The sequence below is a fragment of the Corvus moneduloides genome, chromosome 13 (assembly GCF_009650955.1).
Source record: "Corvus moneduloides isolate bCorMon1 chromosome 13, bCorMon1.pri, whole genome shotgun sequence".
Lineage (NCBI taxonomy): Eukaryota > Metazoa > Chordata > Aves > Passeriformes > Corvidae > Corvus > Corvus moneduloides.
In genome coordinates, this window is record NC_045488.1 from 12,676,280 (window position 1) to 12,689,590 (window position 13,311).

The window sequence follows — 13,311 nt, forward strand, 5'->3', positions numbered from 1 at the left end:
CTGGGAGCAGCTGTGGAGCTGCCCCACAGGGCTGGGGACATGCTGGGGGCTGTGGCTGTGCTGCTGGTGGTGGCTCTTTTACCTGCTGGTGACAGCAGTGTCCAACTCCCAGTGACATGGCTGTTCCCTGCTCCTGGATGGGCTGCGGGGCCAACCCTGCCCCAGTACAGCCACTCCGATCCTGGTCCCGGAATTCAGGCAGGAACGGCGACTGCCTGCCCCAAGGGCCAGGATTTAATTCCACCAAGGGATCCCAGGGTTGGTGTCTGTGCCAGTTTTGGGGATGGAAGCAGGGTCACCTCTGCCACCCAGTTACATGTGACAGTCTCTCCCCCACATGCCATTGTGAAGCAGCCAGAGCATTAAATCACCTCCCACCATAAATCACCCCGAGCTGGTACCACCCCTTTGCTTTTCCTCACGCTCACTTCAGCTCAGTCTCATGGGAATGCGGGTGCCCAAAATAGTGCTGACCCCAGGGCCAGCAGCAGCGCCACTTGCAGAGCTGTCCCCGGACTCCTTGTGTCCCTGTGCCACGGGCTACCATGGTGAAGTGCCTCGTAAAGATTAAAACCAGGGTCAGCGTCCACCTGTGGCTCATCAACCACTGCTGCCGGGAGGTGAGGGTCCGGGTGCTGGCCCTGGGGCCACGGCTGCTGTCCCGGGCCCTGGGGATTCTGCCACTGATCCCGGCTGTCCCCAGCCTTGGCCACGATGCTCCGTACGGCCGTGGGGACCCACCTGAGCCAGGTAACACTGCGCCGCGGGGTCTGGGCTCTTCTGAAGTGTCCATGGGGATCCCCATGGACTGTGGTCCCCGTAGTCAGCTGGTGACCACAGCCCCGGGAGCAGGTGGAATGCAGGATATGTGTGGCAGGGAGTGGGCTGGGGTCTCCCATGCCAGCTGGACTCCAGGTTGTTACTACCACAAAGCAGCTCTGGTTCTGGGGCTGGACTCAGATTTCTCAGGATTTTCTAGCTTCTGATGCCAGCCCTGTGGAAGCAGATGGCAGAAGGGTTTGGGTTTGGGGAGCTAGCACTGCTCTCATTGTGGTGATGAGCAGGGGAACCCCCTCAGTGGGTGTCCCCCATGTCGGGGACGCAGTGGGTGCCGCAGGGAATGTTCCCATGAGAGGGGAGAGCACAGAGCTGGCAGGGTGAGAGTGTGTTCCCTCCTCACCACCCCGGAGCCCTGGCACTGCTGTGGCACTCGTGCTACACCAGGCTGAGCTGGAGGCATCCAGGCAGTGTTCACAAACGAGAGGCTGCAAATCCCCGGGAATGCAGCCGGATGAGCTCTGAGTGCTGCCCTTCACCCTTTGGCAGCACAGGGCCAGGACATGAGGTGACAACATGTCAAGGTGCTTTGGTGCACTGTGCTCTTCCCGCGCCCACAGGTCCAGCCCCGTCCCTCTCCAACCGCCTGCAGGGTGGCCCTGGGGACCAGCTGGTCCCAACCATGACCTTCAGACGCCCTCCCTGGACCTGGGGCCACTGCAATGGCAGAGTTCCTAGCCCCTCCCCGACTGCCAAAACTACCTGAAACAAGTCCCATATGTGTGTGGTTTCTTGGAATTTGGGGGTTTGGAGGAGGTGGTGGTAGGGGTAGGCGTTCCTCAGCACAAAGGACTAAAGCTCAGCCTGGTAACGGGGCTGGGAGCTGGCACAGGTCCCCAGCTCATTCCTGCCTGTGTCGCCGTGTCCTGGGCAGCTGCCTGTGGTGCCGCAGTGCTACGGCTGGCATTGCCAGCGGCAGAGGGGCCCCAAGCACTGTGAGCAGCTGCCAGGGTGACTGTCACCGTCACCTCAGGGCAGCGACAGCCCACGGGTGCGTGTGATTGACTGCAGATGAGCTCGGACCCTGCTGTGGTCCTGGCTGGAAGCCAGCGGCTGGCGATGACGGTGACAAGTCAGGCAGGTGTCGAAGTGCCACTGCCACAGTCACGAATTGCGTTGAAGGGGCTGCAGGTCCCGAAGGACCAACAACAACAACCAGCAACCCAGGGCAACCTCACCCTCTCCCCACGGGGGACACCGGGGTCGGGCAGTGCGGGAGGCTCCGGCTGTGGAGAGGGACCCCCTGCACCCCGCTGAGCATCCCCCTTTCCCCTCCCCTGTCTCCCCAGGCCTGGAGTCCCTCCGTGACAGCGCCCACTCGACCCCGGTACGCTCGGCCTCCCACGGCGACGCCTTCGCCGGCCCCGGCCGGAGCGGCCGCGCCGAGAGCAGCGAGCGGGTGGCCGTGATCGCCGATGAGAGCTACAGCCCCGCAGACAGCGTGCTGCCCACGCCTGTGGCCGAGCACAGCCTGGAGCTGATGCTGCTGTCGCGCCAGGCCAACGGGGCCCCGTGCAGCATCGAGGAGGAGAAGGAGTCAGAGCCAGGCACACCGGCGGCGGAAGTGGAGGGCGAGCTGCGGGCACTGTGCCCGGGCGCCGGTGGCCTGGGGCCAGCACAGGCCCAACAGGTGAATAAGTTTGTTTTAAGTGTCCTCCGTTTGCTCCTTGTGACAGTTGGACTCCTCTTTGTTTTGCTCCTCCTCCTGATCGTCCTTACCGAGTCCGACCTTGACACTGCCTTTTTCCGTGATATCCGCCAGACCCCAGAGTTCGAGCAGTTCCATTACCAATACTTTTGTCCCCTCAGGCGATGGTTTGCCTGCAAGCTCCGCGCCGTGGTAAACCTGCTCATTGACACCTGAAGGCAGGAGCCACCACGGGGGCCTGGACCTGCCGCCGTCCCCGCGCGGGACCCGCCGGGGCACTCACTAACCCTCCCCTCCCGACCCAGAGCCCGGCCGGCCGAGGAGGTGGCTTTCCGGGAGGAAGAGAAGGGTGGGCGCAGCCCCCGGAGCCCTCTCCTCCCCGTGCCCAGCCGCACTGCTCCCACCCCCGGAGCCCGCACAACACCTCCCATCCCGATCTCATGCGCACGACTTGGGAAGCACCAAGCAGAGGGGAATTCATTGCTCTGCCACCCCCGCGCCCGTGCAGCAGCTGGGGCTGGTGGGGCCATTCCGCAGGAGCTTTAGCAATGGTGCTACTGAGGTTTAATTTAACACTCGTGTACTGTTACGGTATTAAATCCACACTGTGCCCGCCACCACCGCCCTCCACGAACCGCTTGGCAGAGCCCTCCCTGCTCACCGGAGCCTCCTACGAGGTGACACAGCCGCAATGCTCTCGGGGACGCCCCGGTGCCCCCCCCTCCCCACAGCGCAGCGATCCGGAGCCCTCGCCCTGCTGCGGACTCGGCCCTTTGCCACTTTTTTAAGCCTTGAAGCATCGGTGCTCCCGAGGGCAGGGGAGCATGGAAGCCAGGGGAGGCTGGGCACGTGTGGCCAAACCTGGCATGGAGCTGTAGTGACTGTGTCAGATTTATTGGGATGACCTTTACCCTCTGCCAGTTGTACCCGTTTTGTAAAAAAAAACCAAGCAAAAAGAACAAAAAAAAAAAGAGACATTTCAAGGTCTATTTTAACAAGGAAATGCTATTTTGTTATCAAATCTAATCCAGTCTTTTTTTACTTTACGGATGGGGTGACCGTGGGTGCCGGTACTGAGAGGTTCCCAGTGAGCAATGGTTTAAGAGTAAACGCCGGGAGCCCAACGCCATCTGAGCCCTGCTGGGCTTGGGACAGAGAAGGAGCTCTGGTTTTGGGACTCTTCCCAAGAGGACACAAGTTCTGAAGCGCAGGTGACACTGAAGAAGTCAATGGACATCTTTAGCCCCAACTGTTGTTAAGTGCAAGTCAATAAACCCGACCCATCGCGCTGGTGACGACCCCCGGGACTGTTGGTCACCAGGAGCAGCAGCCCATCCACAGGGAGCAATAACAGCCAGTTCTGGTTAGGTTTGGGTGAGAAGTTGGACATATCAGCAAAAAAAAAAAAAACAAACAAGGTAAAAACAGCTGAGCAAGTTTAATTTCATCTCAGGGAGAGATTTTGCCGTAAGCTGGGGCCATAACTGCAGTTTTACAAAGCCTGATGTCCGTGTTGTCTTTGAGCATCCACCACCCACCGCTGGGCTGGACGGTGACACTGGGCCAGACGGGCTCCTTGTCACTGCAATAAGGGGAGAGGTCCCACTGGGGGTACAGCCCCCCTGCCCAGCTCACAGCCGCGGCCACCCGCTCACAGCATGAGGCCCGAGGAGGGGGTGGGGTCCAGCCCTGGCTCCAGAGCAAGGCAGGAGCCCTCTGGGAAGGCTCCAGGAGGCGGAGGAGTGATTTTTTTTACATGATAATCCTGTTTTATGCAACATAGCAAAATTAATTCTTAGTGTAGTGTTCCTACCTCAGCCCATAGCGCTGATGTTTCTATGCAGTTGTGCTCGTCCTGACGCTGACATTTTTTACCCCCGGGTTAACGCTGCAGTGTCGTCCTTCCTCCTCCTCCTCCTCCTCCTCCTCCTCCTCCTCCTCTCCTCACTGCAATGTTCTGTGTGACGTGTGACAGCACAGCTCCATCCCATGCTCCATCCTTTTCGGACACATCCTCCAAACCCCCACCTGGGACCTTCCACCTTGGCTTTCCTTGGATAATGCTCTGTGCCAGCCCCAGGTCACCTCTGCCGTTGTCACCCAGCGTTCTACTGCAAAACCACGAGAATTGGTGATTTTCCGTTGTACGTTTTTCCCATCTGTCCCAGATCCTGTCGTGTGTTTCAGGCCCTGTTAGTTTTACCCGTCTTTCTATCAAAATGTTGTTTGCATAGGTTCTGAGATCAGAAACCCATGAATCTCGTCCTAGCATACTGCATCTTTCAGCAGTAGACAGTAAAATACCTGAAAATGTGAATTTCTTAGTTTTCATAAAGAAAACCTAGAGATTAACCTTTCATGTGCCAAATACTGTAAGTTACATCTTTTTTTCCTTCAAAATGTACCTTTTTCTACATATCCAATACCTTAGTTAGCATAAAATCATTGGTGCCATGAAAAGTATTTTTAAATTTAAATAAATATTTAAATATCATGAAAAGCAGAGTTGGCATGAGCTTTGTTCAGTGACTGATTTTTCTTTACTCAAGTGAAAACAGCTCAAACTGTGGGAAATTTGGTCTTTTAGCAGCTTCTCACTGGAGTGAGGAGCAGCTTCAGGCCACACGAGTTCCAGAGCTGCAGGTGAGTCCCTTGCACATCTCTACACTCCAGGAGCACAATTTTACAAATGCACCTGGGAGTTTTGGGCCCCTCACCACAAGGAAGATACTGAGGGCTGGAGCACCAGGAGCACCTGAGGGAGCTGGGGGACTCAAGGATCAATTTTATTTCCATGGAAGACATGGGTGCCAAAGATAGTTTAAACGATTTATTTTAAGACTTTCAAAGTACATTTCTGTCCTGAGAATTAACAGTCAGCTTCGGAACTGCTTAACACGGAATAAACAAAGTCAAAGCAGAAAGTTATAAAATACAGATCTAAGGCACTTCTAGTCTTTGAACACGTGAAGGCGGCCACTGGAGTTGCCCCCCACCAGGATGCTCTGGCTGGGGTGGACAACGTTAATGGAGCACACGGAGCTGAGGCAGTCCACATTGCAGAAGGAGTGCAGCAACTTCCCGGTGTCCTGGAACACCTGGATCTGCCTGGGCTGTGCCATGCTGCCCACCACGAAGCAGTGCTCCTGCTTGGGGTCCCAGATGGCCCTGAAGCGGCTCAGCCAGTGGCCCGTGTTGTTGTTGTGTCTGCAAGGGAAGAGGAACATTCTTCCTCATGAAGGCAGCATTTTAAATTGTCATTTATGTCCCATCTGCTCCCTGGCCTTCTAAATCTTCACCACTCACTCTGGAGTGCTCAGATCCCTGCAGTGGATCCCTGTCCTGGGATGAGCAGGATGGGACAAGAATACCAGAATGGTTTGGGCTGGGGGAGACCTTAGAGACCATCCAGCGCCACCTCCTGCCACAGCACTTCCACTATCCCAGGCTGCTCCAAGCCCCATCCAACCTGGCCTTGGACACTTCCAGGGATTCAGGGGCAGCCACAGCTTCTCTGGGCAACCTGTGCCAGGGCCTCACCCTGCCTCACAGAGAGGAATTTCTCCCCAAAATCTCATCTAACCCTGCCCTCCAGCAGTGGGAAGCCATTCCCTGTGTCCTGTCCCTTCAGGCCCATAGGAGCAGCCATGGTGCTGCCCTCGGCCCAGGTGTGCTCTCCTTACCTGATGGAGCTGAGCAATGTGACAGTCGATGACAAGGATGTGGTGTCGTAGACCCTGAGCACAGAACAGCACATTAATACCATGGACCTGGGCAAAAACAGAGCCCTTCCTTCCCCCACACAGCAGGATCAGCTCCTGGGGCCACCCAGGAGCAGCAAAGACATCAGCTTGGCCATAGGCACCAGCATCCCAGCTGGAATCACTAGATGTGCTTGGCAAAGTGGATTTGCTTTCAGCTGGAACTGCAGCCTACCCTTTCTGGCAGCTGAGGGTAGAGGAGGGGCTGGAGAGGCCAAAGGCCAGCCCAGCATCCCACCTGCTCCTTCACCCCCATGAACTTGGGGGATCCCACCCCTCGGGGCTAAAACTGCCCAGCCAAAAAAACCCAGGTAATTACAGAAATTATGGTCACAAAGTAACCAGGAGAAAAAGAACCTCTAACACAGGCAACTCACAGCAGCTTAAATTATGAAATGGTAGGCTATTTACAGAAGAGCTGATATCATTATTTCAAGTACCAGCTACAAACAAATTTAGTTTCTGAGCATTTTGTGTTTGTGTTCACCAGCCAGGTTTTGGCTGGCTGTTTTCGTGGGTTTTGATTTTGTTTGATTGCTTTTTAAAGGTTAACAGTACCTGTACCTTTTTACTGTTAAATATCCTGTGGGAAAATGAGAATTAAATAAAAAACCAACCAAACCAAAAAATCATTAAAAACGACATTAAAAATGTTAGTGCAAGTAAATCTTTTATCATTTTCTAAAATGATAAAGACAGAAGGTTCTCAATGATGGGTCATGTGGAGAAGTAATAATAATAATGACAATAAACTGCCCAAACAGTCAGTATTTTCCATGAGGATTCTTCCTTCCACAGCCTTACCTCAGCTTGTCATCAGCACACACTGTCACCACCCTGCTCCCAGTGACAGGGGAGAAATAGGCCGAGGCCACACTTTTGGTGTGTCCTGTGAGAGAGCTCAGGGGCTTGTTCCCCTTGGCCTTCAGGTACCGAACATCGAAAACACAAACATCCCTGCAACAGGTACCACACACACTTCAGTAATTATCCTTCATTTATCAAAAAAGCTCCAGAGCACAGCAGGCTGTATGGGAGCTGGTTCAGAGCTTCAATACCCACTCAAATGGTGGCTCCAAGGGAATTTGCGAGCACCGAAACCACCCCAACCAGCCCTCCATAAAGTCCCTCTATGCCAAAGTCCACCAGGGCCCATCTGTCCCCACTTCCAAAAGGTGAAGGGAAATCAAACCAAATCCCACCTTAAATCCTGCTAAGGAGACTGAAAACTTGTTTTGTAAAAGGACCAAGACAGCTTTGACTGTACATTGAGACTGACAAACTCCTCAGCCCCAGCTCTCCCTAGCACAGAGACCACCGAAAAAACAACTGGTTCAATGTGGGCTACGTACACTGAGCCAGCAGCCAGGAAATACTGTTTGTTCACAGGGTGCACGTGGACTGTCCGTATCCTCCTGAAGCCAGTGTCCGCAGAGAGCTCCGACGACATTCCTGGGGTCCGTCTGTCCACAACAGCCACGCCCCCGTCCCAGTGACCCACTATGGCAGTGGAGGCATTGTCTTCCAGGAAGTCAAAGGAGGAGAAGTTTTCCTCACTCCTGCAGATCTGAGCCCAGGAAAGGTCAAATGTCACCAGAACTAAAGGAAACACCCAGTTGTTCTAACACCTAAACACTCCCTGGGCTATGGGTTTCATCCTTTCCCTTTTTAATTCACTAAAAACACTAGTGCAGCCCATGTGACAGCCTTACCCAGCCATGCAGGTAACCCTTCTGCGAAACAGCTTTCCACAGGGGAAACAATTAGGAGATAATTAACCATCTAAACCAGACCAGCAACAGCACACTCCAAATTCCCTGTCAAGAGCTCCTGCAAGGCAGTCACCTCTATGTTCCAGCAATCAAAGGGCTGTTGGCCTTGAGCACACACTGACCAAGGATTAAGGATATCTTTCCCTTCTTCAGTGCTGCAGAAACTTTTAATCACGTGCAGAAATGTAAACTTGGAAATTGGGAGAATGCAGGCTGTCACTGGGTTTGGTGAGTAGAAAATATCTCCCTGTTTCTGTGATGTTAACTAAGGTTAATTCAGATGTCCTTGTGGAAATGCAACTTGAACTTTCTTGTTAATAAAACAATTAAATAATGACTTTGTACAAGCAGACTGAACCTTCCTAGCAGTGCCTCACCTCATCAAAGACAGCCCTGGTGACATCCCCACAGCGCAGAGTGTCACTGCTGAGGGACAGCAAGTGAGCAGGGTTGCAGGGAGAGAAGTGCATGCAGCTGACCTGGAAGCTGTGGGGGATGAAGATGTGGGCTCCTTCCTCAGACCTGCAGCTCTGCAAAATGACAGATCCCACAGACACAGGTGCTGGTCACTAAAGTTATTTCTTTTAACTACTACAACTCTTGAAGCCAAACCTCTGGTTTTTGAATCTTTTTTGGAGGAGGCAGAGGGTGCTGGGTGAGAGGAGACACCAGCACAGGTAATATGGACAGTGAGGCTGCTTCTGGCCCCTAATTACAGAAAGCTGCAACTTCCTGCTGCAATTAGTGCCACTGCAGCCACAAGCCCTGGATCTGGATGGCAGCACCTGGCTCATTTTCACCCACAGAGCCAGTTTCAGTTACCACATGTGCCTTTTACATCAAAATACGGACACACTGCGTTACTGAGAGTTTAAGCTGAATTAGTGACCCAAACTGCACTAAAGCAGAATCTCCTGTGTCTTCTCTTCTAAATTCTGCATCACTTTGTTATTTTAAAAGAAACTGAACAGGTCATTGTGGACCCATTCCACAAAGATGACTCAGCTCTCAAATTTCAGAAAAAAACCAAGGGAGAGCAAAAAAGGAAAGCCATTCTGGCAACTCTAAATTGGACAATCATCCTGGTATTATCCCTAAGAACGGAGAAAACCTACAACATCCTCATGAGCCTGACAAAATGCCACCCCAGGCTGTGCCCCACGTGCACCTGTCCTGAACCACACACCTGTTCAGATGAGGAGCACATCAACCACTCACCACGTTCCAGAGGCCAACGTGCCCCCACTTGTCTCCAGCTGCCACAAGGATGGTGCTTTCGGAAGGGTGGATGGCCATGGAACACACCCGGGTTTTCACCACCTTCCTGATGTTCTCCTCACTCAGCACCATGCTGCTCAGGCTCTCCTGGTACCTGGAAAACCAAAATAACAACCATCACCAAAACCTTCATTAGAGAAGGAACGGGGGCCAGACAACACCCAGTTTTTGCTGCTGTTTTCACGCTACCTCTTTATGTCAGGTGTGCCCCGGTCAGCATCATCTGCTTTCAGCTACAGACAGAAAGGAGATACTTATCAGAATCAGAGCCCAAGTGAAACTACATTATCCAAAAATAACTAATTCAACTAATAATACCTCACTTATCCTCATCCACGTGCTCAGCAAGGCCTCTGTCCATTTACTGTTCTCTGCCTGATCCTCTGGAACCATGGGCAAAGGTCCGACTGGAACCTGAGGCTGGGATGACATTGGCAATTTTTGTAGCTCAAACCAACTAAAACCATGAACAAGGTGAATTGGTACTTTCCCCACACCAAACATTCTGAGAACATGCCTACAACAGGACAGTAAATAAATAGTGAAAACAGAAGGTGATATCATAATCTTACTAAAAAGATAAAGAGAATTTCACTGGCAGCACAGACAAACTGCTTCCCTGTGTTTCTTCCTCTCCTGATACTCCAGAAAGACCTTTATAACAGATTCAAATCTATTCTACAGCTCCATGGAAGATTTAAATTCCCATCTCTCAGAACAGCATACCTTTTACTTGCTCCATTACTGCTTCAGAGAGATGGTAAATATTATCCAGGAAAATAAAACCACATCAGAAGTTACAGTGAAATAAAAACCAGAGTAATAAACATTTGAATTCAAGGCTGCTCAGCTCCATGGGCTGTTGATGTGGAATGTTTTACCTCAGGACCCTTCTGTGGATCCCCAACTGCATCACATCATCAGCCTGGGCCACAGAGCACTGCCTGGCTTGTGGCGAGACCGTGGCACCTGCTCAGGGTGACAGAACTGACCCTTCCTTACTGTCCCTGTGTCACCATCTCCCAAATGCCTCAGGGTTTGCAATGCCCAGTGCCACCCACCAGTGTCACCAGCACTGGTTTTAGAAAGCTGCTGTGCACACACCCCTCCCCTCCAGCCCTTCCCCATCTCACATATTCCTCTGCTCCTGGCCGGGCAGGTGACTCCAACAATGGAATGTCCAGTGGCTCCACTCGGAGCAGGCGCATGGATCGCCGCCGGGCTGTTTCATCCTCCACCTTTTTAGGCTTGCGCCTGGAACAAGGAGAACATCTCAGTTACAGAACAGAGTCCCTGCATTCAGGGACAGACCCAAGGGCACAGATGGGACACAGACTGACATCAGCCCCTCCTGGCCCGCTGCAGGAGGGATGGGGTTGCTTTTCCTGTCAGTGATAGTGAGGAACAACACCACGAGCACTTTGCAATGCACACACAGGTCCTGCACCACTGTTTTCCTTATGATACTGCCGCTTCCCCTCCCAGCTCTCCTTGTTCATTATCCATCCTGCCATTCACCCACCAAGCTGGCCTTTCCCACCTTCTCCCATCACACAGCTTACTCTTTACTCGGGCTTCAGCTCATTTTCTGCTGGATCTGGTACTGTTTTGGAACTGCCAAATGTCTTCTCCTCTACATTTACCCTCTCCCTTGCACCTTGGTCACGCCTCTCTTTCTCTTCCCACACCTTTTCCTAACATTTGTTTTCATCCCACAATGAAGAATCAAGGATATAAATCTCACCTACTGTTATTTTACCTTTTGGTGACATGAGATTGCCTTTTAGTTGCAATTTGGTTAAGTCTTGCAGCTGACTTAAAGAGAAAAGAGATTAATTATACATATAATGAGCATAAGGAATTAACCTGTATAAAATACAATTATCTCAAGGCTGCAATGAACTTATTGCAATTATTTATAATAATAAGAAAGAGAAAAGGTGTGGTTGCCCCATGCCTGTAAGCGTTCCAGGCCAGGTTGCACAGGGCTTGGAGCACCCTGGGATAGTGGAAGGTGTCCCTGCCTATGGCAGGAGGTGGAATGAGAGGGGCTTTAAGGTCCCTTCCAAACATTCCAGGATTCTATGATTTTCATGGCTTTCCTTATACAACTGCCCCAGTGAGGAAAGGGTTTCACACCAGGAGGGATAACAGTGCAATTATGACACTTGGAAAGAGTATTTTGATGCTATTTACACCCTATACAGACCTCATGCAGCTTTAGAGCAGCAAAGAATTTAGCATTTTCTGTAATGTTCTTTAGTCTTTTCCTTTCGTAGGCTGATAGGTGGGAGTATCCATCCTACAGAAAGAAAAGCCATCATACAGTTACATGGCTGCAAGAGAGGTTTCAGGCTCACGGAAGTGAGCCCCTAAACTGATTAAATGACTTTAAAGTGGTTTGATATATTTGTAACAATCATAAGACCATACAAATTGGGGTGGTCATGTATCAACATCAAAATCTGTCCATACAGGTAAAGCTTGCTTTACAAAACTTACACTGGCATTAATTCTATGAAGAGAACAGTGCATCATATTTGTTTTTATAATGAAAACAATCATGAAGACACTCAGTAAAGAACTTGAAACTTTAGTGAAAGGATAAAACGAAGTGGAACACTGCCAGCCAGAGGTTAAAAGAGGGGAAAAAACTACGTACAGAGGAAAAGCACTTTAAAACTTTACTTTTATGAAGATAATAACCGGGGGCCGGGTACTCACCGGAGCCGCGTCTCCCCCGTCGCTGCCGTCACTGTCCGCATCCCACAGCCCATCCTGGCCGCGGGCAGCCGAGCTGGGGCCGGGCGGGGAGCCGGGGGGAGCTCTGGGGCCGGTGTCGGGCTCCGGGCACAGCCTCTTGCCGGCCGGGGCGCGGGTCCCCGCGGGGCTCAGCAGCCGCTTTTGGGAGTGCGGCCAGGCCGCCGCGGGCAGCGGCGTCAGCAGCACCCGCAGCTGCCGCCCCAGGCCCGGGGCCGCGCTCGGCCGGCGCTCGGCGGAGTCCGCCGGGGGGGGCTCCTGCGGGGGCGAACGGGGCTCGGCGGAGTCCGCCGGGGGGGTCTCCTGCGGGGGCGAACGGGGCTCGGCGGAGTCCGCCGGGGGGGGCTCCTGCGGGGGCGAACGGGGCTCGGCGGAGTCTGCCGGGGGGGGCTCCTGCGGGGGCGAACGGGGCTCGGCGGCGTCTGCCGGGGGGGGCTCCTGCGGGGGCGAACGGGGCTCGGCGGCGTCTGCCGGGGGGGACTCCTGCGGGGGCGAACGGGGCTCGGCGTGGCCCGACGGGACGGGCTCCTGCGGGGGCGAACGAGGCTCGGTGGGGACCCTCGGCAGGATCCTCGGCACCGCCGGGCCCTGAACCCTGCCCGCCCCGTTCCTTACCTCCCCCGGTTTCTCCCCTCACAACCCAGCTCATGTCGGGTCCCCTCTCCTGCCAGACCCCAGGTCCCCTCCCATCTCAGTCCCCGTCTCCCCCGTCCCCTCTCCTCCCAGCTCCGGCAGTCCCCGCGGCCCCGGACCTGCAGCTGCTGCCGGGTGTGCGGTGACGGCTCCTCGGGCTCCTGCGGCCCGGGCTGGGACAGCGCCATGGCGCGCGCGGGGCGGAGCGGCCGCTTCCCGCCCGCAGAGGGGCGGCCCGGGCGGGTTCCCGCCCTCAGCGCCCTCAGCGCCGTCCCGCTCGCGGCACCGCCCGGGCACCGGGAGCGGTGTGATGCTTCCGCAGGGCAGGGATACCGGGGATAGTGCGGAGAAATTCTTCCCTGTGAGGACGGTGAGGCCTACTGCCCAGAGAAGCCGTGGCTGCCCCTGGATCCAGCTTGCACAGGGCTTGGAGCAGCCTGGGAGAGTGGAAGGTGTCCCTGCCCATGGCAGGGGGTGGAACGGGATAAGCTTTAAGGTCCCTCCCACCCCCAACCATGCGGACTCGTTGCCCAGAAACAGCGGATGAAATCCTCGACTCCAGCCAAGCAGGGGAAGGGCCCGTCCCTGCTCTGCCCGGTGCTCCGTGCACAGCCCTGCAGGC

General features: G+C 54.1%; 2 protein-coding genes across 4 annotated transcripts in view; one reads left to right on the top strand and one right to left on the bottom strand.

Annotated features, from left to right (window-relative positions):
* The window catches only part of FRMD5 (FERM domain containing 5), a 69,100-nt gene extending 65,205 nt beyond the window's left edge, over positions 1 to 3,895 (top strand). Inside the window, exons 14-15 of one of the 2 annotated variants that reach the window (XM_032122670.1) lie at positions 2,127 to 2,467; positions 2,647 to 3,895. In XM_032122670.1, the coding sequence (XP_031978561.1) occupies positions 2,127 to 2,467; positions 2,647 to 2,694 (389 nt within the window). In that variant the 3' untranslated portion in view covers positions 2,695 to 3,895. Of the gene's footprint in view, positions 1 to 2,126 lie in introns of both variants that reach the window. The other variant, XM_032122668.1, reaches the window with a different exon arrangement.
* A 1,406-nt stretch (positions 3,896 to 5,301) lies between these two features.
* Positions 5,302 to 13,084, bottom strand: WDR76 (WD repeat domain 76). 2 transcript variants are annotated; one of them, XM_032122666.1, is made up of 13 exons: positions 12,809 to 13,082; positions 12,021 to 12,584; positions 11,506 to 11,598; positions 11,056 to 11,111; positions 10,430 to 10,550; positions 9,615 to 9,716; positions 9,486 to 9,529; positions 9,237 to 9,390; positions 8,396 to 8,548; positions 7,599 to 7,813; positions 7,051 to 7,203; positions 6,169 to 6,222; positions 5,302 to 5,692 (listed from the first exon to the last, which is right to left on the bottom strand). In XM_032122666.1, exons 1-13 carry the CDS (start codon positions 12,875 to 12,877, stop codon positions 5,437 to 5,439), a joined length of 2,034 nt encoding a protein of 677 aa, XP_031978557.1. In that variant the 5' UTR covers positions 12,878 to 13,082; the 3' UTR covers positions 5,302 to 5,436. The 2 variants fall into 2 exon arrangements, with proteins under 2 accessions (XP_031978557.1, XP_031978558.1); XM_032122667.1 differs by lacking the exon at positions 8,396 to 8,548 and having other exon boundaries at positions 12,809 to 13,084.
* Positions 13,085 to 13,311: the final 227 nt, after the last annotated feature.